General features: G+C 40.1%; 1 protein-coding gene across 3 annotated transcripts in view; it reads right to left on the reverse strand.

Moving 5' to 3' along the window:
* DAW1 (dynein assembly factor with WD repeats 1) overlaps positions 1–23209 on the reverse strand; it is a 27481-nt gene continuing 4272 nt past the window's right edge. The window contains exons 2-13 of one of the 3 annotated variants that reach the window (XM_022567881.3): positions 23052–23124; positions 21136–21280; positions 19710–19768; positions 17269–17391; positions 16543–16642; positions 13408–13515; positions 11783–11889; positions 10770–10872; positions 9862–9976; positions 4762–4838; positions 2530–2692; positions 1–388 (exon numbers count right to left, since the gene is read on the reverse strand). In XM_022567881.3, coding sequence (XP_022423589.2) covers positions 354–388; positions 2530–2692; positions 4762–4838; positions 9862–9976; positions 10770–10872; positions 11783–11889; positions 13408–13515; positions 16543–16642; positions 17269–17391; positions 19710–19768; positions 21136–21280; positions 23052–23124 — 1208 coding nt within the window. In that variant the 3' untranslated portion in view covers positions 1–353. Of the gene's footprint in view, positions 2693–4761; positions 4839–9861; positions 9977–10769; positions 10873–11782; positions 11890–13407; positions 13516–16542; positions 16643–17268; positions 17392–19709; positions 19769–21135; positions 21281–23051; positions 23125–23209 lie in introns of all 3 variants that reach the window. The other 2 variants (XM_089916269.1, XM_022567880.3) reach the window with 2 other exon arrangements.

A 23209-nucleotide genomic window follows, 5' to 3' on the forward strand; every position in this document is an offset into this window, starting at 1 on the left:
TTTTCTCCAAAAACTTTATTCAACAGAAATTATAATAATAGGCTTCGAAGTAGAATCTAGGAGACACGTTGTTACATTACTCGTTTTATTTATCAGTATTGTGATGCTATCCAGAAAGAAAACTGAAATAACCAGTGACATTTGCCACACAGTATGCTTGTTCCTGTCATCTCTACCAAATAATATCAAGGAACGATATAAGTCCATCAGCTTTAATGGTCTTATCTGTGAAGCTAACGACAGTGTATGAAACGTTGACTTGTGGACAAAGAGAAAACATGAACTATCACGATAGCTTGCTGTCTGGCTGCGATGCCAAGCGGCAAGTTTCCTCATGGACTGGCTTTCTTCAATCAGCGCCATATCCTACAGGTATTATCCTTGCTACCTAATAAAGCAAATTTCACAAAGTTAGTTTTCTTTATTTTACTCACTTAACTCTCTCTGTTTTTACAGGTTGACATTTTCTGGGTCATTGTCGATGATCAGTATGTTTCATGTGCTAGAGCCTCAGTGCCCAGCTGCAGAGCCCCTCAGCAGCTCAGGCGTTTGGGGGGGGTGGGAATCTTTTTTTTTTTGCATTTTTCCATGTCAGTCATAAATTGGGCAAGTTCACATTCTACTTACACACCCCCGCGAGATTCATGGCATCTCCCCACCCCACCTTCACACATGGCCACCAGGTGGAAATATGGTGACTTTGAACATCTCCAGGTTTGAGTGACTAGCTTATGAGGGGGCAGCCCATCCCACTTTGGAACGTCTCAAAACGTCAACAGATTTTTCTCATCGTAGGTCAGAATGTGAAATTTGCATCCTCCTGCCCGCCCCACGACTATGATCGACACTCTTCCAAAGCAGCCTTGATACAACTCCTCCCCCAGGGACGCCATTCACATTCTGTCTGTGGGAATGACGGCCCTGGGCCCTGGTACGGAGCAGTGCTGGGCGCTGCTGCTTCTCTCAACCTCAGGGGCCAGGCAGGTACCATCGACAGAGGAAGTGTGAGGGCTGCACGGATCGGGAAAGCCTGTGAAAACCGCACATTCCCCGCAAAGGCACCTCGTATTTTTAAAAGTGTCATGATCACACCGGACAGTTTCTTTCCATTTAGTGACTCTAAACCCTCAGGCAGTCCACTAATAAATGCATGCAGTTAATCACACTGGGGTCTGACAAGAAATAGGGCAGATCAGTTCAAACCCAGTGCTCTGCTGAAGGCCAGGCAGACGTGTCACCCCCATTCTCATAAGCGCTGGCATCTAGTAGGTCAGTATTTAGCATGTTGGTGCTTTGGGAAATACTAAATAAATCGATAATATCTTAAAAGAGCTCAGGCATTTGAAGGCCACCACTAAAACAAGGCACAATCAACACATATTCCTTCCCTAACTCTTAGGGTCTTCTGTGGTTGAGGGGAAGAGGTACTGCATAGCTGACCCGGCTTAACATGAACGGTGTAGACTAGGAAAGCCTGGCCCTCAGCTCCTGTGCTTCCTGTCACAATCTCCCACCTCCTTCCTCATTGTGAGAAAGGATCCAACATTCTTTATTATGGCGTCGTCTTAGGAGTACCTATGTTTTAGTAACACTCGCTAACCGTAAGCCCAAAGGAAGTAATCTGCAATTTTAGAAATTATCCATAGTCAGGTGGAAAGGGGTGGTATTTCAGGGCAAAGGGGAGATTATTCTCAGCACCTCTGAAGTTATATGATTAGGAAGCTACCAAATCAGCCAATATATAAAGCCAACTTCGTATATGCGACATTTCACTTACTAGACGAGTTAAGCAATGTGAAAATCTTCTGGACACGATGAGAATCACTGAGAGTTAGGCAGATTCGCTCCTCTGTGCCCTCTGAGGGCATCCCTACCCAACACCACTGTAGCATCCCGCTCCCTGCCAAGGTTTCCTCCAGAGGCAGTGCACTAACGTAGTGCCATATTCTTGTCATTTTTTTTCCCCTTTCCACAATCTAAATTAACCTGATCTCAATCCACTTCTTATAAAATATCGCTAATATAAGTTATTCACAATAAATCGTTAATCACTGAAAAATTGCTCAATATGTGTTCTTTTCCCCCAATATTAATGTGTCACGAGGGGACATCCAAGGAGAAAACAATTTCACTCAAAGAACAAATCTCTAATGGGCTATAAATTCCACTGTGAAGAACTCAGGTCCTGACTTGTTTTAGTTACTAACATTTACTGCCGTCAACTGAGTATTGACCATCTGATGGACTGTACCTGGGGAAATGTAGGAAACAGGAAGAAGGCAGGCTACTGAATTCTTACTTCGCCTGGAGCAACTGAAACTGAGAATTCATAAAGCCTTACAGTCAGTGGCAGAGCTCACTCCTGTGGTTCTGCAATGCAGCTAAAATGAAATAAAGGACATAAAAGGCACCAAGATGAGCTAGGGACCCTGGTGGGGATGGGGGTGTCTCCTTTTGGTATCCAGCTTCGTAACTCTAACAGCCAATTTGAAAGGAAAACTAAGTCGATGGTGTTTATTTCCCCCCTACCTGTAATGATTATGTCACCTTTATAGTTGAAAGCACATGAAAAGATTTCATCTGTGTGTCCCTCAAGAACCTGGAAGCACTGACCCGTCTGAGCATCCCAGATTCTAGCTGTTTTGTCAGAGCTGCCAGTGAGAAGACGGTTCCCTTGGGGGTTGAAAGAAATCTATAAGCAAGAAAGAAGAAAAGTGACCACAGGTTTGTGTAATTTGATTCCCACTATATTTTTAATCAGCAGAAAGGGGACATTACTAAGTACCTGTCACCTTCTCAGCCTGGTATTTATTCTTACATAGAACAGTTCCTTCAGGATGGGAAAAATATTGCAGGGACTAATACATGAAAATTAAAATCTAGACAGTAAAGTTTGATTGCCCAACCGTCACACACGGTTCTAAGGATAAAAACCAAAGCTCCGTCATACTTTGAGTGTTCCCCACCCAGCTTCTTTCCAAAGGCTCCTGATGCCAATCTCCCCACGCAAACCAAGAGGCAGAGCCCTGGTGCGGATGAGAACCCAAGCCAGGCATCTTCATACCCAAACCTCGATGTCACCGCTGCAAACCAACTTTCTGTCATCACAAGCATAGGGATCGTCCTTCAATCTGTGGCACAGAATGTCAGGGCCACTAAGGGAGGACTTTCTGTCTGCTGCTACTTAAAGCACAGAACTTTCCATCAATGTGTCCTGAGAGCCCCTACATGCCAGGTATCGTCACATGGTATCTGAGCAGCAGAGAAAAGTGTTAGTCCTCGGTTCCTCTGGACATCACGCTTACAACCTTTTCTAAAGCATCAGAAGATGACCATTTGGGCCACTTCCTCTGTAACTGAAGGTTTGATGAGGGCAAGTCCCAAGGCCATGGCTTTTTTCATCACAGTGTCACTAGGGCCTAGCATAATGCCTAGCACAGTGGGAGCTTTCAAAAAGTATTTGCTGGGCTTCCCTGGTGGCACAGTGGTTGAGAGTCCGCCTGCCGATGCAGGGGACACGGGTTCGTGCCCCGGTCCGGGAAGATCCCATGTGCCGCGGAGCAGCTGGGCCCGTGAGCCATGGCCGCTGAGCCTGCGCGTCCGGAGCCTGTGCTCCGCAACGGGAGAGGCCACAACAGTGAGAGGCCCGCATACCGCAAAAAAAAAAAGTATTTGCTAAGTGAATGAACGAATGAATGAATGAATACCTTAGCTTGGCACCCCATAGAAATGCCATTACTGGATGGCAATTCAATAGGTAATATATACTTAACAAGCATAAAATGCAGTAATATAGTTTGAGAACTCTTTCTATTCACACACACACACACGCGCTTATTGAGTGTGACACACCAGACTCTCAGCAACATGGCCTGGGCTCCCTCTGTGGCCTGTCTCCCCCGGTCACACATCCCATCCCTCTTCCTGCCAGTCCCCAAGGCCTCCCAGCCTGTGAAGAGGATGTGTCCTGCACAGTCTCAGAGACCAACCCTGATGGGCAAGGGGGCAGTGGCCACCAGCAGCAGGTGCAAAGGCAGGAGATGGGGAGAGAGCACAGCAGCGGGCGGCCCCGGGCTCCAGCAGGAGCCTGCAGAGACCTGAAACCATCAAGCTGACAGTTTACAAGGAACGAGAAATCTATCTCAGGTATGAGACCAAAGAATTGGGCCAAACTAGGGGCTGAGAGTCACCAGTCCCAGCCTTCAATACAATATTCTGAGGACACATCTAAACCTCAGACCCCTGATTGGATGGCCCTGCTCTGTGCATAAGCTTTTGGGAGGAGTTCATATAAAATCCTAAACTACAGCTTTCAAGTTTCAAAATAGGTCATTTTTAACTTCGTTAAGTGTTAAATATTTCCAGGAAATACTTCCTCAATTGCATCTAATCTACAGGACACTTGATATTTGCTGTGCAGCGTGTCTTTTGCGTAATATAAACTTGTGTGTTTACTAGAACCAGGAAAAATACTTTATTAGCTTCTTAATAGCTTTAATAAGTACTTTTAGCTAACAGAATCTTTTGCTCATGGCTGAGGAGAATGCTGTTTTATACTTTGTAAAAGGTTTTAGAAATCATTTATTATGCTGAGTTTCAGGACACTTGTAAAAATAAAGTCTTTAGGTAACTGATTTCCAGAAAATGTGAGATAACTGGCCAAACCTTGGTACCATCAGTGCCAATAGACCTATTTATACTAAGCCAGCTGCCTATTTTTTTGAAAATAAATAAACTGCTCCAAATGAGAAAGCAACTCACCTTTGAAATTTCACCTTCATGGCCTTCCAATTTGGTAATGCATTTTCTCGTGGCTGCACTGAAAACTCTTGCTGTTCCTTTTTGAGAGGAGTTGAGATATATATAAATTCATCTGAAACACAGAACTTTGACCACATGCCTTGAATTATCTAAATATCTATCCCTCTGACACACACACTCTGTGCTAAGTTTGTCTTCTTGCCTGCGGTGAGAACCAGCCACTTAAAACTTAAAATGCAAGCTGGTTCCACTGCAGGAGAAGAGTGAAAAGGAGAGTCTCTCTAGCCCCAAGCTTATTAGAAGAGATACTGGGTTCCAAGGTAGATGGGAGTGGGGAGACAGGAATCCAAAAAGAATAAAGTTTTTAAGAGAAAAAAAGGGGAATTAAAACAAGTTCTGAGAGGCTGAGGATGAAATAAACAGCAAGACTAACATCATACACCAAATATGAGTCTAGGGTTACAGAAGATCGAGAGGCCTTCCTGAGAAGGAACAGCGTTCACTACTCAATGAATGAAGAACAGGCACTAAGAAACCCCTTTCAACAGAAAAGGCTAAGAGAATGGTTTGTTCCCTATCGGGTCCCCAGTGCCCGGAAGTGCCAAACTCATAGTAAACACAATAAATAGATATAGGATGGATGGATGGATGGAGCGTAGACGGATGGATGGATGGATGGATGTACAGATGAAGTACAATAGTAGATACATTTCCTTAGAATTAAGGAAGAGAGGAGTTGGGGCTTTGCCCTGATGGCACAGTGGTTGAGAATCTGCCTGCCAATGCAGGGGACACAGGTTCAATCCCTGGTCCGGGAAGATCCCACATGCTGCAGAGCAACTAAGCCCATGAGCACAACTACTGAGCCTGCGCTCTACAGCCTGTGAGCCACAGCTACTGAGCCCGCGTGCCACAACTACTAAAGCCTGTGCGCCTAGAGCCCGTGCTCCACAATAAGAGAAGCCACCACAATGAGAAGCCTGTGCACTGCAACGAAGAGTGGCCCCCTGCTCGCCGCAACTAGAGAAAGCCCGTGCAGCAACGAAGACCCAACACAGCCAAAAATAAATAAATAAATAAATTTTTTTAAAAACAAAAAAAAAAAGGAATAGAGGAGTTAAATAAGCATAGAAGGAGAAAAACAGAAGTAGTAAAATTGTTGTCAGAAAAAAAATTGAAATTTATCTGCCCAGGTGAAGGATGCTGTCTCACCACAAATTATAGATTACATCAAGGTAAAATTAGCAAGGATAGGGAATTTTGGTTACTTAACTTTAATATGGAGAAAAGCAAAATATCTTAATAAATTTTCTTTTTACTTATCTTTCTGACAATATCAACTTCAGGAAGAAGTAGACAAAAACTGCTATGTTAGAAATTAATATGATTAAAATATAAAACTTGCAACTTGGTTGGACATTTCAAAAGCCTTAAAGAAAAGTGATCCAACTGTTTTAAGAATTTGTTAATAAGAGAGATTGGTTCAAGATAGCGGAGTAGAAGGACGTGTGCTCACTTCCTCTTGCAAGGGCACCGGAATCACAACTAACTGCTGAACTATCATCAAGAGGAAGACACTAGAACTCACCAAAAAAGATACCCCACATCCAAAGACAAAGGAGAAGCTGCAATGAGATGGTAGGAGGGGCACAATCACAATAAAATCAAATCCCATAACTGCTGGGTGGGTGACTCACAAACTGGACAACACTTATACCACAGAAGTCCACCCACTGGAGTGATGATTCTGAGCCCCACATCAGGCTTCCCAAGCTGAGGGTCTGACAACAGGAGGAGGAATTCCCAGAGAATCAGACTTTGAAGGTTAGCGGGATTTGATTACAGAACTTCGACAGGACTGGGGGAAACAGAGACTTCACTCTTGGAGGGCACACACAAAGTAGTGTGTGCATGAGGACCTGGGAGAAGGAGCTGTGACCCCAGAGGAGACTGAACCAGACCTAGCTGCTAGTGTTGGAGGGTCTCCTGCAGAAGCGGGGGGTGGCTGTGGCTCACTGCAGGGACAAGGACACTGGCAGAAGAAGTTCTGGGAAGTACTCCTTGAGGTGAGCTCTCCCAGAGTCCGCCATTAGCCCCAACCAAGAGCCTGGTAGTCTCCAGCACCAGGTCGCCTCATGCCGAACAACCAAGAGGGAGGGAACCCAGCCCCACCCATCAGCAGACAAGTGGATTAAAGTTTTACTGAGCTCTGCCCATTAGAGCAACACCCAGCTCTACCCACCACCAGTCCCTCCCATCAGGAAGCTTGCACAAGCCTCTTAGATAGCCTCATCCGCCAGAAGGCAGACAGCAGAAGGAAGAAGAACTACAATCCGGCAGCCTGTGGAACAAAAACCACATTCACAGAAAGACAGACAAGATGAAAAGGCAGAGGGCTATATACCAGGTGAAGGAACAAGATAAAACCCCAGAAAAACAACTAAATGAAGTGGAGATAGGCAACCTTCTGAAAAAGAATTGAGAAGAATGACAGTGAAGATGATCCAAGACCTCAGAAAAAGAAAGGAGGCAAAGATTGAGAAGATGCAGGAAATGTTTAACAAAGACCTAGAAGAATTAAAGAACAAACAAGCAAAGATGAACAATACAATAACTGAAATGAAAAATATACTAGAAGGAATATATAACAGAATAACGGAGGCAGAAGAACAGATAAGTGACCTGGAAGACAGAATGCAGGAATTCATAGCCACGGAACAGAATAATAAAGAAAAAAGAATGAAAAGAAATGAAGACAGCCTAAATGACCTCTGGGACAACATTAAATGCAACAACATTCACATTACAGGGGTCCCAGAAGGAGAAGAGAGAGAGAAAGGACCCAAGAAAATATCTGAAGAGATTATAATTGAAAACTTCCCTAACATGGGAAAGGAAAGAGCCACCCAAGCCCAAGAAGCACAGAGAGTCCCAGGCAGGATAAACCCAAGGAGAAACATGCCGAGACACAGTAATCAAACTGACAAAAATTAAAGGCAAAGAAAAATTATTAAAAGCAACAAGGGAAAAATGACAAATAACATACATAGGAAAACATAGGAAGAACCCTCTTTGACAGAAATCACAGCAAGATTTTTGGCCCGCCTTCTAGAGTAATGGAAATAAAAACAAAAATAAACAAATGGGACCTAATGAAACTTCAAAGCTTTTGCACAGCAAAGGAAACTATAAACAAGATGAAAAGAAAACCCTCAGAATGCGAGAAAATATTTGCAAATGAATCAAGGGACAAAGGATTAATCTCCAAAACATATAAACAGCACATACAGCTCAATATTACAAAAAAACAAACAATCCAATCAAAACATGGGCAAAAGACCTAAATAGACATTTCTCCAAAGAAGATATACAGATTGCCAACAAACACATGAAAGGATGCTCAACATCAGTAATTATTAGAGAAATGCAAATCAAAACTACAATGAGGCATCACCTCACACCATTTAAAATGGGCATCATCCGAAATCTACAAACAACAAATGCTGGAGAGGGTGTGGAGAAAAAGGAACCCTCTTGCACTGTTGGTGGGAATGTAAATTGATACAGCCACTATGGAGGACAGTATGGAGGTTCCTTAAAAAACTAAAAATAGGACTACCATATGACCCAGCAATCCCACTACTGGGCATATACCCTGAGAAAACCATAATTCAAAGAGAGTCATGTACCCCAATGTTCATTGCAGCACTATTTACAATAGCCAGGACATGGAAACAACCTAAATATCCAACAATAGATGAATGGATAAAGAAGATGTGGCACATATATACAATGGAATATTACTCGGCCGTAAAAAGGAACGAAATTGGGTCATTTGTAGAGACATGGATGGACCTAGAGACTGTCATACAGAGTGAAGTAAGTCAGAAAAAGAAAAACAAACACCGTATGCTAACACATATATATGGAATCTAAAAAAAAGAAAGAAAAGGTTCTGAAGAGCCTAGGGGCAGGACAGGAATAAAGACACAGATGCAGAGAATGGACTTGAGGAAACGGGGAGGGGGAAGGGTAAGCTGGGACAAAGTGACAGAGTGGCATGGATATATATACACTATCAAACGTAAAATAGATAGCTAGTGGGAAGCAGCTGCATAGCACAGGGAGATCAGCTCGGTGCTTTGTGACCTCCTAGAGGGATGGGATAGGGAGGGTGGGAGGGAGATGCAAGAGGGAAGAGATTTGGGGATATATGTATATGTATAGCTGATTCACTTTGTTATAAAGCAGAAACTAACACACCATTGTAAAGAAATTATACTCCAATAAAGATGTTAAAAAAAAAAGAGATAATGCAGTCATAATATAGCATCACATGTGCCTGCCAAACAGACTTTGCAGATATAGCACTGCATCATATGTGGGTGTAAAGGTGACAACACAGGCATACTATGGCATCATATAGTGTCGTCAGTGCGATAAACAATAGCATAACAACATACATATTTACTTTAAAGGGATGTAGATATAGCATAACTTCATTTGTTATTGTCAAGAAAATGATGCAAAGTATACAACTATACAGTGCTGTCAAGTAGATGATTAGACACAGTGTAGCATCAGACCGTGGTTACCAATAAGATCAGACAGACATGGTGTAGAATCATAAGTGACATTCAAGAAAGTGATGTATAGCTCATTATACACGTTCATCACGATGATTCACTAGACATGTTAGAGCAGCGCATGTTATAAAGGAGACAATGCAGGTTTATGATAGAACCATCAGTGGCCGTCAAGCTGACGAGAACAACATAGTGTAGCATAATGCGTGATCATTAGGGGGAGATGACCCAAGGTACACCAATATATATAGTTATCAAGGAGATGAAGATCTAGTTTAACATCATATGTGGCTGTCAAGGAGGTGATGCAGACATTCTATAGCATCACATGTGATTATCAAGAATATGATAGAGACACAGTGTACTGACATACATGGACATCATAGAGATGAGGCACATGTAGTTTCTATCACAGCTGGTCACCAGGGAGATGACCTATAGTGTAGAATCACACGTGTTTATCGAACAAAACATAAATCTCTCCATAAATTAAATGTACCAACAGATTACCTACCATCAGCCGAAGCAGTTGCAATAAGCTTTCCAGTGTAATCAAAACAGCTGTCTAGTATTTCATCATCATGGCCTGTTAATGTTGCCACACATTTTCCATTTGTAGCATCCCACAGCTGAAATTTTTTTTAAAAAGAAGAAGATGACAAAGACTATGACTTCCTATCTAAAGTGCAAAGGTGGCCAGAAGTGGTCTTTACGACATGTTTATGGCTGGCTAAATTAACTGTGCCAAAATCATGTGTATAATTTTCACATGTTTGTTCATTTTACCTTGATTCATGACCGGAGACCACAGCCAACCATCTAACAAGGCACACTTTGGACACAGAGAAGACCAAGGACAGACATTTAGAATGGGTAGACAAATCTGCCACTACATTAGGAAAAAAATCTCAAAGTGCATGCTTCTCTGATTGGAATGGAAGCATCCTCTTTTCATGCAAAGGGCATCAAACGGTAAAGAGCTTGATCTAAAACTACAATGCTAGAAAATGAAAAGCACATTAAGATTATAATACATTTGGTATATAACCTATATATCTAATAATAATTCTAGAACATAAGCTCTTAGCAACAGAAACGTAAAGGCAGGGAGGCATTGTGTTGAGACTTCGTGAAGTTCACTCTAATTGAAGTTTAATAAAGGAATAGAGGGGCATTAAACAAAAATAACGTGCCTTTTAAAATAATAAGACCTTTCAACACATTTAAATCAACTAAAACTATTTTACATCATAATTTCTTCAAACTTGGAGGATCAGAAACTTGAAATTTAAAAATTACCAATTGTTGATAATATCTTAATTTTATAGCACCTTTAAAATTTGTTAATGTTGCAATGAATACCTGACACAGTATAAAGTACAGCCATAAGAATTATGAAGCAAAGATATTTCTTGAGCTCACCATGCAGGTTTTGTCCATAGAGCCAGTTAATATCAGAGAGCAATCCCAGTTGAATAAGGCACTGCTGATCTCAGCACAATGCCCAATTAAGGTATACACCTTCCTACAAAATGGAAATGGTTCAGACTGGTGAAAGATTCCTTAGTCAAGAATGCGTACAAAGAATGATCTCAAGCCATTGGTGTAAGAGTCTGAATTTTACTTTTCACAAAATAATATCTATGATGACCAATCAAAGATGGCTTAACTGTAGCTCCAAAAAGAGTCAACTAGGCTACTAATTTCATTTCAGCAAAAACTATGCTTAAACTTTTAACAACCCAAGATAACAACATTACCTAAGACAACACTTCAGAGAGGCGTGGATAAAAAATAATAAAGGTAATCTGAAGTTCTAGAACTACTTTTACCCCAGATAGGTGGACCCCTTGGTTGTTCAGAAACTACCCATCAGTCGTCTGAGAACCCTTCCTCCCCTCTCATTTCTTGTTGCAACCATGTTGATCGGTACCCCTGATAATTGGTCCCTCTATCAAAACGCAGACAAGTCCAAGAGTGGCGTTTTCCAACAAAAGTAGGCTAATTTAGTTAACTTCTTAGCAACTAGAACCAAAAATAATTAGGAAGGAAGTTGAAGTTCTTGGACAAAATTAAATTTGGGTCATTAGCCATGATTTTATTTATTCATGATACCCGTGCCTACCATAATGACAAGCCATTGAAATTTGATTACATAGTACCTGGAATAAATAATAGCTGTGTAACCAGGCTATTGTTAACATTCTCCTTTTATGTTACTGTTTGGCATTATTTCCTCAGAATTCCAAGGAAGCGTGTATTTTTGGTGGATCAGAAAAATCATTAAAGAATGAATTAATTTGCTTTCAATGTGTCCCTATTCCTATGGAATCCAAGGTAAAGAATAGATTTGACATTAAGCTGATAAATAACAAAGACTATCTTCTTAATCTTCTGATGCAGGTTAGAAAAAAATTCTTAAAAATCAAGAATACCTTCCAGTATCAGTATCCCACACTGTAACTGTATGATCGAAAGACCCCGTGATGATTCTGTTCCCTGAGGTGTTAAAGGACAAAGAGATGATTTCAGCTGAGTGTCCCTAGAAAAAGACCAGATATCATCATGCAGACCTGTAGATGAAACGATTTCTACAAATGTATAACGTAATAGTCTAAAAGAAAATGCTAAAAAAGGCAAAGCTCTATAGGGAGAAGAGAGATCAGTGGCTGGCTGGATAGGGAGAGACTGCAAGCAAGCTGAAATACATTTATGTGCTCAGAATTTTAATGTTCGGCTCCATTTAATTTTAATAAAGGACACGTGTAGAGCAGGACACGCACCTTCCAACGCTCTTAGGCATTTATCTGAAAGAAGAGGCAGTGAAGAAGCGTGACCCACAGAAGTGATGAGTACGAAGATCAGGAAAAGTATACTTACATGAATAAAACGAGGCTCTCTGATTTAAGAAAGAAAAACTCTTGGTGTTAGTTAAAAACACTGATTTTCCTCTTTTTTTCTAGTCCATTTTAACTTTTTCTAGAAGGAGAACTTCTAGAAAAAGTTCTCCTAGAAAGTGGATCCTATTTTTTAAATCCATTTATAATCTGAAAGAATAAAATAATGTGATTTCCCATCCAATTGTCCCCACTGATTGCCACAGAGCATCACACTTTTTTGCTTGGTAGTTTTCGCTGAGGCAGGAAGAAGTGGAGGGTAGCAGTCATAGGATGGTTCTGGACGGACATGTGGTGGCGACAGACAGGGGCCCCTGTCGACATACCACCAGCATCCACTCTGCGGGCAGTGCCCTTTGGCCTTGTCACTTCCTGCCACTTGCCCCTTATACTTCAGACTTTGTAATACCAGAGGCTTCTAAGGCTGGAGGATAGAAAAGAAGGGAGTTTCTTTAAGAAATCTTCTGGCAGGTTCCTCCACTTCTGCCTCTTCCAAAAGGTACCAGCCTCCATCTCCTTTGCTTTTAGCCAGGTAGGTGACCATAGGTTTTAAGCAATAGTTGGTACGGCTTACAGACTGAAGTTAGTCAAAATAAAAAGCCCATCTGGGCTTCCCCAGCACGTCCATTTAAGTCTTTAGGAATAGTCAGGAAACCAGCTGAAACGCTCTTCTACTACAGTCTGAAAACCAATCACTCAAAAACATCTTCTAACTTAGAGTTCATTTTGTAATAAAACTACAAATAAAAACAAACACAAGGGACTTCCCTGGTGGTGCAGTGGTTAAGAATCCACCTGCCAATGCAGGGGACATGGGTTTGATCCCTGGTCTGGGAAGATCCCACATGCCGCGGAGCAACTAAGCCCGCGCGCCACAACTACAGAAGCCCGCATGCCACAACTACTGAAGCCCGCGCACCTAGAGCCCGTGCTCTGCCACAAAAGAAGCCACCGCAATGAGAAGCCCGCGCACTGCAACGAAGAGTAGCCACCGCTCGCCACAACTAGAGAAAGCCCGCGTGCAGCAACGAAGACCCAACGCAGCCAAAAATAAAAATTAATTAATTTATTTATTTTAAAAAAAACCACAAGTAAAAGGCTTACCCAAAGGAATAGCTAATGAAAATGTAAAACTCTTGATGTTATTAACATTAGTAACATACTGTGAGAGTGAACACTTCCTCTCCATTCTGAATGTCCCACAGTTTGGCCGTTGTGTCCATACTTCCAGTAGCCACCAATGTGCTTTGAGGATTAAACGATAAACACACCTGAATTACATGAAATGAGAGAGATGTTAGAAAGACAGAGTTTTAAATTGTAAATTCTAACATAGAAAAGCTTGGAGATGTGACTCTCTCAGCAGATTCAGCCTAGTTCTTTGTACAGATATGCAGCAAAATACCAGATACGAGTAGCCATTTAACTGCAGGTAGATCCTGAAGCATTCTCCTCTTGAGAAGAGGCTGCTGTTCTCCCACATCACCCAGCTCAGGCTTGGAGAGGCACTGGCTCCCCTTAGTCACTTCCAGACCATAGAAGAACAAGAACAAAAGCAAAGCCCAGCTCCTTTGAGATTCATGCTATCTGGCTCCCATCTTTTTTTTTTTTTTTTTTCGGCCACGCCGCGGGGCAAGTGGGACCTTAGTTGCCCAACCAGGGATCACTCCCATGGCAACACCCTTACCTTGATGTCACCTTTTCTACAAGATTCACTACCAATACATCAGTCTCTAGTTACAATTTCCCAATACTTCTACTTTCTCTCTTCCTTACCAAGCCTCCCCTCCAACCTCCCCATAGGATACCTTCCATTTCATGTACACCCCTCTCTTTTCTCCTGGTCCATTATCCCCCATTCAGATGACACCTGGAAGCATCACTCCTGCCAGCATCCCAAAACTCCAAGTCCCTGTCTTTTCACCTGCACTCTTCATATAACTCCTAAAAACTTGTATCAATCTGGGATTTTATCACTCATTTGTCTGCCCTACCCTCAACCAAGGCAGTTGAAGAAAACAGTATAGCAGATACTAGTGATGTTCATTCATGTCTTCTGTCCTCAGCTGTGGCCTCAGTAGCTTTCCCGATTTTGTCTAACACGCCTCGGATTCAATATATTCTCCCATTCCCCATTTTTGCCTCCACTCCCATCCTCATTCCTCCTCAGCAGATAACCTGGCCTCCTAATACTTCCCTGAAAAGACTTACCTATCAGTTGAGAACTTCCTCCCCTGGCCCTCACTTTCCTTTCCTCCAGTCTCAGATTCAGAGGGATCACTTTGCCATTTTAAGACACTACGTTCCCTGTACACCTAGGAGAGATAAGCCCACCAACTTTTCCTTCCCTCTAGAAGGAGCTAGATCCTTTCCAGTGGCCTATAAGTATGCTTGAGCTCTTCCCACATGAAAACTCATCCTCCCTTGACTCTACATATCCATTTTTTAACTACCTTTTTTTCCCTTTACAACCAAATTCCTTGGAAAAACAGTCTACCATCACTCACTGCCCATCTTCCACTCTTCAACTCTACTGGAACCACTCTAGATCAATGTCCAGTTGAGAGGCTTGGTTGGTCTTGGTCATCTCACTTAACATTCCTGAGGTTCTCGATATTTTCTTCCTTCTTGACTGCTTTGATAGTGCTCTGCTTTTCTTCTCTAACTTCTTGTCTCTTTTATTGTATCCTTTAAAATTTTCTCTTCTCCATCTTCCCAAGATCCCACCAGAAACCTTCTGTGCGGGGAAGGCTGGGAAGCGCTGCCCTGGACGCTCAGAGCCACTTGAGTTCTAAGCACAAACCACGATTACACACCTCCTCTGGGCGTTTGCTGCTGCAGCTCCCTCTGCCTGGAACACACCTGCCACCTCTCTGCAGAGTCTTTCCTGAATACCAGTCCTGGCCACGGAGGCTTGGCCAATCCCTCTGTGCCCTCACTGAGCTCCCTGCCAACTTCTAGCCCACCTACAACACATCTTTAAACTTATCCATGGACACCTCTACTCCCTCTACAAGACTGCAAAATCCCTGGGGGACCAAGAACTACATCTGATTCTGTTTGGTACCCCACACACATAGGCCAGGGCTTCACACAGTCAATACTTAGTAAACATTCATTGGATTGATGTTGTTGACTACGAAAAATACGAAATGCCTTCCTAGGAACTATAAATAAAGAAACCTTTACAAAATTCCAAGGGAGTATGAAAACATGGCCACACTATGAGAATGAGGATTCTGTCTTTCTTATGACCCTGGACAAATTACTTGAGCTCTCTATGCCTCAGCATCCTTAACTGTAAAATGGGGAAATATCTACCCCTTACGGTTGTTACGAGGGACAACTAAGCTAATATATGTAAAGGGCTTAGGACGGTGCTTCAGGCATGTTGAGTGCCACTAAAGGGTCAGTTACAATTTCTAACTGCAGTACCCCCAGTGTTTAGCAAAGTACCTTGAACATAGCGTGAGCTCTTGTTGGATGAACATACAATGAATTTGAAGGATGAATATAAATAAATTTTTATTCCTAAAATAAGTAGACTGTTTATTTTTAAAAGCTATCACTTGTTCCATAGGGTGCCAATTATCTCACTAAGTGCTATAAGATGTAACACAGAATTGGCCAAGGACAAGGGCTTCCCAATAGTGAAAGCCATTTCGAGTATCAAACTATTTATGCAAATTTGAGTTCTAATTATATCCAGAAAACATCAGCTTAGATATCTTACATGATATAAAAAACTTATTTTAAAAGCTACTTTGAGAACTTCGTCAACCCTCATCAAGTCAGTCCTCTAAAGACAAGTCAGTGAAATAGAAAAAGTCAGGTTGGATATTGTGTTCATATACTTATCCCATTATCTGCCTACTTAGTCAAAGCAGGATATGGGTCTTTTACAGCATCGGCAAGATATTAAGACTAGAGTAGTTTATAAATTATATCAATACCACCATACATGATATATAGAAACTGAAAATATCAGATAGGCTTTAAAATTAATTATAAAGGTATAGCCACTACTTTTACAATGGAATTCTAAAAAGAAATAACAATGATGTGATGCGCCAGTGTAAGTTCATCAATTGTAATATACGTACCACCCTGGCGGGGATGCTGATAATGGAGCATGCCGCGGAGGGGAAAGGTGAGAAGTCTTTGTACTTTTTACTCAATGTTCCTGTCAACCTAAAACTGCTCTAAAAAACAAGTTCTACTGAAAAAAGAGGAAAGTAAAACAAAACAAAAACAAAAAGAATGACAACATAGAAATATAATAAAATAAACGTACTCACTATTTCTGCTGTATGGCCCCTAAAGGTGTGGCCACAGGTTCCGGTTTCTACACTCCATAGTTTACAAGTCTTATCAAAGGACCCAGTGGCAATTTTGTCACTAAGATTTAAAAAGAATATATATGGAATTTGAAAACAAATTCAACCACAGTATTTGATACACTGAATTAAGAGAAGAGATATTAATACATGGATCTCTATCTACTCAGAAGTTTATTTCACTTTTAAAATAATAAACTATCCAGTGAATCACCTATACTCCAACATAGAATAAAATTTTTTTAAAAATAAAATGAAACGACAAGCAATCTTATATCTATTTCAGTGAACTCTATAACAAAATAGAGTTCTAATTTTTGAATAGTATCAGTTTACATGTTCAGCCCAGTGCTATAAACATCACCAGGAACTCGCTGTCAGAGAGCTCCCAAGGGCAGAGAGTCAGCCCTGCAAAAGCTTGAACCCTTACTCACCTCTCTACTACTGTGTGAACCTGGGAAGGGTATCTGAACTTTATATACGTTATATGAAACCAGCAATACCTATCCCAAAGCTCCTTTAAGCACTGAAGAAGGTATTTAAGAGGTTTTCAAAGCATGTGTCAGGCACTCAATAACTTTTAGTTCTTTGTCTTCCTCTTTTCCTTCCCCAATAGATAGAGGGAGACATGAATAAAAGAATGAATGGATTAATAAGGAATAAGTGAACAAGGGAATGTCTTTTTACCCATAAGGATTGTTGAATGCTATGGCATAAACCACATTCCTGTGACCCTCCAGGGTGTGAAGTTCCTCTCCAGAGGCAGTGTCCCAGAGTTTGCATGTCCGATCATAGCTTCCTGTGATAAAGCTAACACAAGCAATATAAATACACCACAAGGTGAAACTAGCAATGTGTTAATAAAGACCTCATTGCTTTTGCCTGCAAAATTATAACCCCATTTACCTTGCTTTTTACAATGGAAGTTGTGAAGGCAGAACAAACAAATTGGGAGCAATAGCTAACCTTTGACCTGGAAACTTTCCAATTTTAACCCAAACCCAAAAAGGAGTTACTAGTTACTAAATAAAATAAAGAGTAATCCTTCCAATAATCATTCTTACAATATAAATAGTTACATCATTAAATAATATTAATAATCAGTAACATTTTCTGAAACTCTAATATATCTCAACAAATAACATCATTCTTCCCGTTGGTCAGACCATAAAGTCTTAGCATCACCTCTGATGCCTCTCTTTCCCTCACATCCCACACACAATCTATCAGTAAATTCTATTAGCCCAGTCTCAGAATACATCCCTAGTAGGGTCACTTCTCACCAGCTCCATTGTCTCCATCTCTTGCCCAAACAAATAAAACCACCTTCTAATAGGGCTTGACTCACACATGTCCCTTACAAATCTATTTCCCTCACCAAAATTGGATTTATTTTGTTTAAACTTCCTCAGGTGGCTTCCCAGTGATCTAGAGGAAAATTCAAACTTTGCTTGTGGTCCGCAAGGCCAGCAGTCCTGGCTACACCTGGGACCTCAACTTCTCCCGAAAGCACACCCTGATCAGCCACATTCCCCTTCCCACTAGTCTCTGAAGAACTGTATTGTTTCTTTCATACATGCTAGTTCTTCTACCCGCCTGGTTTACCACCATCATCCCTAGGCCCTGGAACATGACTGACACACTAAGTGTTCAATAAATATTTGTTTAATATTTAACAATCCTTGAACGTGACTATTCTACTATAGGAATCGTTAGTATCAATATATTGACCTCTAATAGCTTAAATTAAGAGTATCTTAGTTATTCCTTAAATACTCCATTAGGAAAAATATTTCCCAAGCACAGAACAAAAAGCACAAAATTGAAAAGCCAGTCTTAATGACAAGTGGTTATGATAAAAGGTGAAACAAATTCTGATCTACACCCAACTAAACAGGAAGGCTGACAAGGCAGTATATCTGTGGTTCTCTTCTAGGCATTTTCCTCCTAGCTTCTTGGGGAATGTAAATTGGTATGGTCATTATGGAACAGAGGATGGTGGTTACCAAAAAAAAAAAAAAATAGAACTACCATATGATCCAGCAATCTCATCTCTGGGTATATATCCAAAGGAAACGAAATCAGGATCTCGTAGCGATACCTGCACTCCTATGTTCACTGCAGCATTGTTCACTATAGCCGAGATATGGAAATAACCTGAATATCTGTCAAAGGATGAATAGGTGAAGAAAATGTGGTGCATATATATGTTTACAATGAAATATTATTCGGCCATGAGAAAGAAGGACATCCTGCCATTTGCTACTGCATGGATGAACCTGAAGGACATGATGCTAAGTGAAATAAGCCAAACACAGAAGGACAAATACCATATGATCTCACTTATATGTGCAATCTAAACAACAACAAAGTTGAACTCACAGAAGCAGAGAGTAGAACAGTAGTTACCAGGGACTGGGGAGGAGAAATGGGAAGACATTGGTCAAAGGGTACAAAGTTGCAGTTACATAGAATGAATAAGCCTAAAGATCTAACGCACAGACGTGATGACTACAGTTAATAATACTGTATTGAATGCCGGAAATATGCTGAAAGAATAGATGTCAGGTGCCCTCATCACACACACAAAAGATGGTAACTATGAAGATGAGATGTTAATTAACTTGATTGTAGTTATCATTTCACTATGTATATGTATATCAAATCATCCTGTTGTATTCCTTACATGTATACTTTTAAAACTTTTATCCCTTGATTATTAAAACTTAGAAATAAAGAATAGAAATAGACACAGATTTACACATAGAAATAAAGAACCAGAGCACAGAGGATTTTAGGGCAGTGAAACTGCTCTGTGTGATCCCACAACAGTGGATATATGTCATTATACATTTGCCGACCTGCAGAATGTACAAAACCAAGAGTCAACCCTAATGTAAACTATGAACTTTTCGTGATAATGATGTGTCGCTATCAATATCGGCTACAACTGTGACAGATGCAGGTCTTGGTGGGGGACGCTGATGGTGAGGGAAGCTGTGTGCAGGGGCACAAGGCAGACGCTTTATAGGAAACCTCTGTACCTTCTGCTCAGTTTTGCTGTGAACCTAAAACTGCTCTAAAAAATAAAGTCTAATAAACTGTTTTAAATAAACAGAGAACCTTACCATGAGCCTGATTTATTAAGTGCAACGTTAGTCAATGGCAGTATATGTGCTCTGAGAACCTTCAATGAAAGAAAACACCACTTATTTTAAACTTAAACAAAATTTTTCAGTTCATTCATTTTAACTGCAAACCAATGAAGACACTCAAATGTGTCTTAATTATACTTAATAAATGGACAATATCAAATATATGAACAAATGAGAAAACTACATGGACCTTCTATTATTAAGACTAATAACACATTTGGTGGTTACAACTAATTACAGAAACATAATAGGATCTGTGTTTTCCATCAATTTACCTTTAGATAGATTATGGCTATAAAATACCAAATAGCACTAATTTATATTTTCTTTCACATATTGCACATGGTTTTGTATATATGCATAAACAGTGTATATAGGAAATAAACTAAGTATGTTTCAAATACAGATTTACAATGTATCATTACTTTTTGAATCTTAAAGCTCCTTCAGAGTCAGGATACGTTGTGTTATTTATCTTTCCATCCCTACATTGTCTAGCACATAGTGGATGCTTAATATTTATTGAATGAATATACTTAAATTGGATCGTCTGTTTATGGACAGAGTGATTGGCTAGACTGGGACGGTTCCAGTTATGTCTACTGCCAGAGTGTAACTATTAATAGTGTCCTCTTTCACTATCAAAAATGTTCCCTTTGGAGGATAAATTACAAGGTCATGCGTTATAGAGCTCATATTTGAAGTTAAATAGTGCCACCTGCTGGACAAAGAACTATTACAAGAATAACCATCCTCTCGTGAAGGGAACAGATGAATACAGAAGATTGCCTGAATATTTTGCATCAGACAAAATAAGCTGAGTATTTAATAATAAGTCTACTTAAGTCATAAAAAATAAAATCAGTGTAATATAAAGCAATTCTAGAATAAATCATTAAATTTTGTTAAATAATAAAGAAAAAATAAAAGCTGTTGTTGAATAAATGACTACATTTGTTTTAATTTAGTCACCAAAATACTACAGGAAAATAAGCATATTTTCATTGAATTAAATTATGCAATCCATGTCAATAAATAATTTGCTAAAATATAGTTTAGTTCACATGGAAGCAGAAAATTTGAAATATTGATACACCATGAAACCTGTCTTAATATTACTCTAACGGGAAAAAATTTTAATTATTCAATAACTTAGATTATCCTTTAGATTTATCATTATAAAGAAAAGTTAAAGTTACTAGTACAAATCTTTATTGAACCTGTTAAGAAGTAAATTTTTGAATTTCATTCATTCATTCAACGAACATTTATTAAGACTTAGCAAAAATGTGTGAGGAACTGAGGAAAAGAGAAAACATGATTTGTACTTTACCTCAGATTAATAGAACATCAATTAATTCACTGAAGTTCTACTTAGTATCTTTGAAACAGACATTACCTTAAAAAGATAGAATTTGTGGTTGCTGTACTGTCCAAGTTTATTTTGTAACCTCTGTATTAAAAGTTTGACCTGGTCTGCTCGTGAAGCTGTGATCAGAGGTTCTGCTTTCTGTATCTCTTCTACTAAGGCATTGACATCTGTACTGAAATTCACCAAGAACAAAAAAGTTATTTTTGTCTTTGTCAAAAATTGCATATACATTTATTACATAAAGGATTATATAGCTTTATGAAGCATAAGATTTATAAAATGTCAACAACACCATCATTTTTACCAAGAGATTTCTGGGGGGAAAAAAAACCACAGAAATCACTGAAGAGCATTGTGTCACAGATGAAAGCTGCTTGGGTTCTCTCCAATGCCTTTCCATTAACTGAGATTTCTCCTGAGGAAGGTGTACAAAGATTCTCATTTGCTTACCTAAGAAGGCCAAGTGCATACTGCTTCTGAACAAGAGCTCTTTTTATTTATTTTTTTCCTGTTTCTTTTTTCTTTTAAATGAACATATATTAAATGTGCCCACTCCTACTACACTTTGCACCTTACATACGTTCTGTCATTTAATCCTATAACAACCTTCTAATTTAATGCGTTTTCACAACTATTTTAGTGATGAAGAAACTGAGGCTCAGAAAGGTTAGGTTTGCAATATTTTTAGGGAAAGAGAAAGTACCTAACCAAAAACAAACATTCAAAGAATTACTATTATTATTAGATTTCTTATGGGCTATAACATTACGTCCCTGAAAGAGAACTGGTGTGAAAAGTACAGATTCAAGTTTTCCCCAGTATTCAAATAATCTACAGCAATTATGGTAAATGTTGCTAGTCCAGAATAATATTAATTCAAGACAAATATTAATGTCTGTATACCACAAAACATCCAAAATAGGGTCATTTTGCAAAACATGTCACAAATGCGTATCGAGAAAGGACTTGGGACCCAGCTGCCGTGAAGGAGGTGGTAGTTGGCTGACAGCCTCCAGCTGCAGCTTCTTCAGGATCCACGTTAGTGTCTGAGCCCACGGCTTGCTCTTATCCACAGCCCTCGGCCGCTGGCTAGGCAAGGGGGCCGCGCAAGAGCCTGGACACTTCTGCCCCGTAAGGGGGTCCTCAAACCCGCAAGCTTTGTTCCGAGCTCCCCCACGGGCTGGAGAGACTCTTGTCAAACCTGCATCATCATCAAGGTTGATGTCTCCTCCTGCCCAGACGTGCCTCATCCTCTGATCTGTCCCAGGTGTCACTTCCCAGTCACCTTGTCCCCACCTACTTCTGTTTCAGCATCTGCTTCCCAGAAATGTGAAATCCGATAAGCATCCTCCTTCTGTTCACACACACATAGGCTGAGCTCCAGTTTTGTGCAAGGCACTGAGCTAGGAGACCATTCATTCAACTTAACATTTATTACCTACCGTAGGTTGAGTCCTGGGAGTGTCAGAGGTATGGTCCCAGCTCTCAAGAAACACAGTCTTTCAGAATAAAAGTGAATATTTGGAATGGAAATGAATCAGAGATGTTTCACAATGATGACTTTGAAAAACTCAGTTGTCAAAATAGTTATACTTTCATAAGAATTAAAAAGATAATAATGCCTCTTAGAAAGGTTTCCAACAAATGTTATGAATCAAAACAGATTTCCAAACTAAAAGGTTTATTTTTTTTCTTTTTAAATACGGTTGGTTTGGGAAGAAGAAGAAGAAAGATTGATGATCCTTTTTCTACTTCCTCCTCATTCAGCAAGACATTCAAATAAAATTCAACAAAACAAACAGGAAATAATATACCCCGGAACAACTTAATTAGTAATGCATTGTCTGTAGCTTATGCAGCTCATCAACACACTATCCTATGTCAGGGTCTCCCAATCACAATTTTGGATATGAAATACATATTGCATTATATAGCTAACTTACCTGGTATGGAGATCGAGCAGATCTATGGATTTGGTCTTTAGTTGTCCACTTTCTTCATATTCCAACATAATTCCTAAGAAATAAACAAATATTAAGTTATAAAACACTTATGATCACAGCCTATGCCAAAAGTTAACCTACTTTGACATAACTTTTTC

The sequence above is a fragment of the Delphinapterus leucas genome, chromosome 8 (assembly GCF_059928025.1).
Source record: "Delphinapterus leucas isolate spDelLeu-1000000601 "Yukka" chromosome 8, BTC_Dleu_Yukka2, whole genome shotgun sequence".
Taxonomy (NCBI): domain Eukaryota; kingdom Metazoa; phylum Chordata; class Mammalia; order Artiodactyla; family Monodontidae; genus Delphinapterus; species Delphinapterus leucas.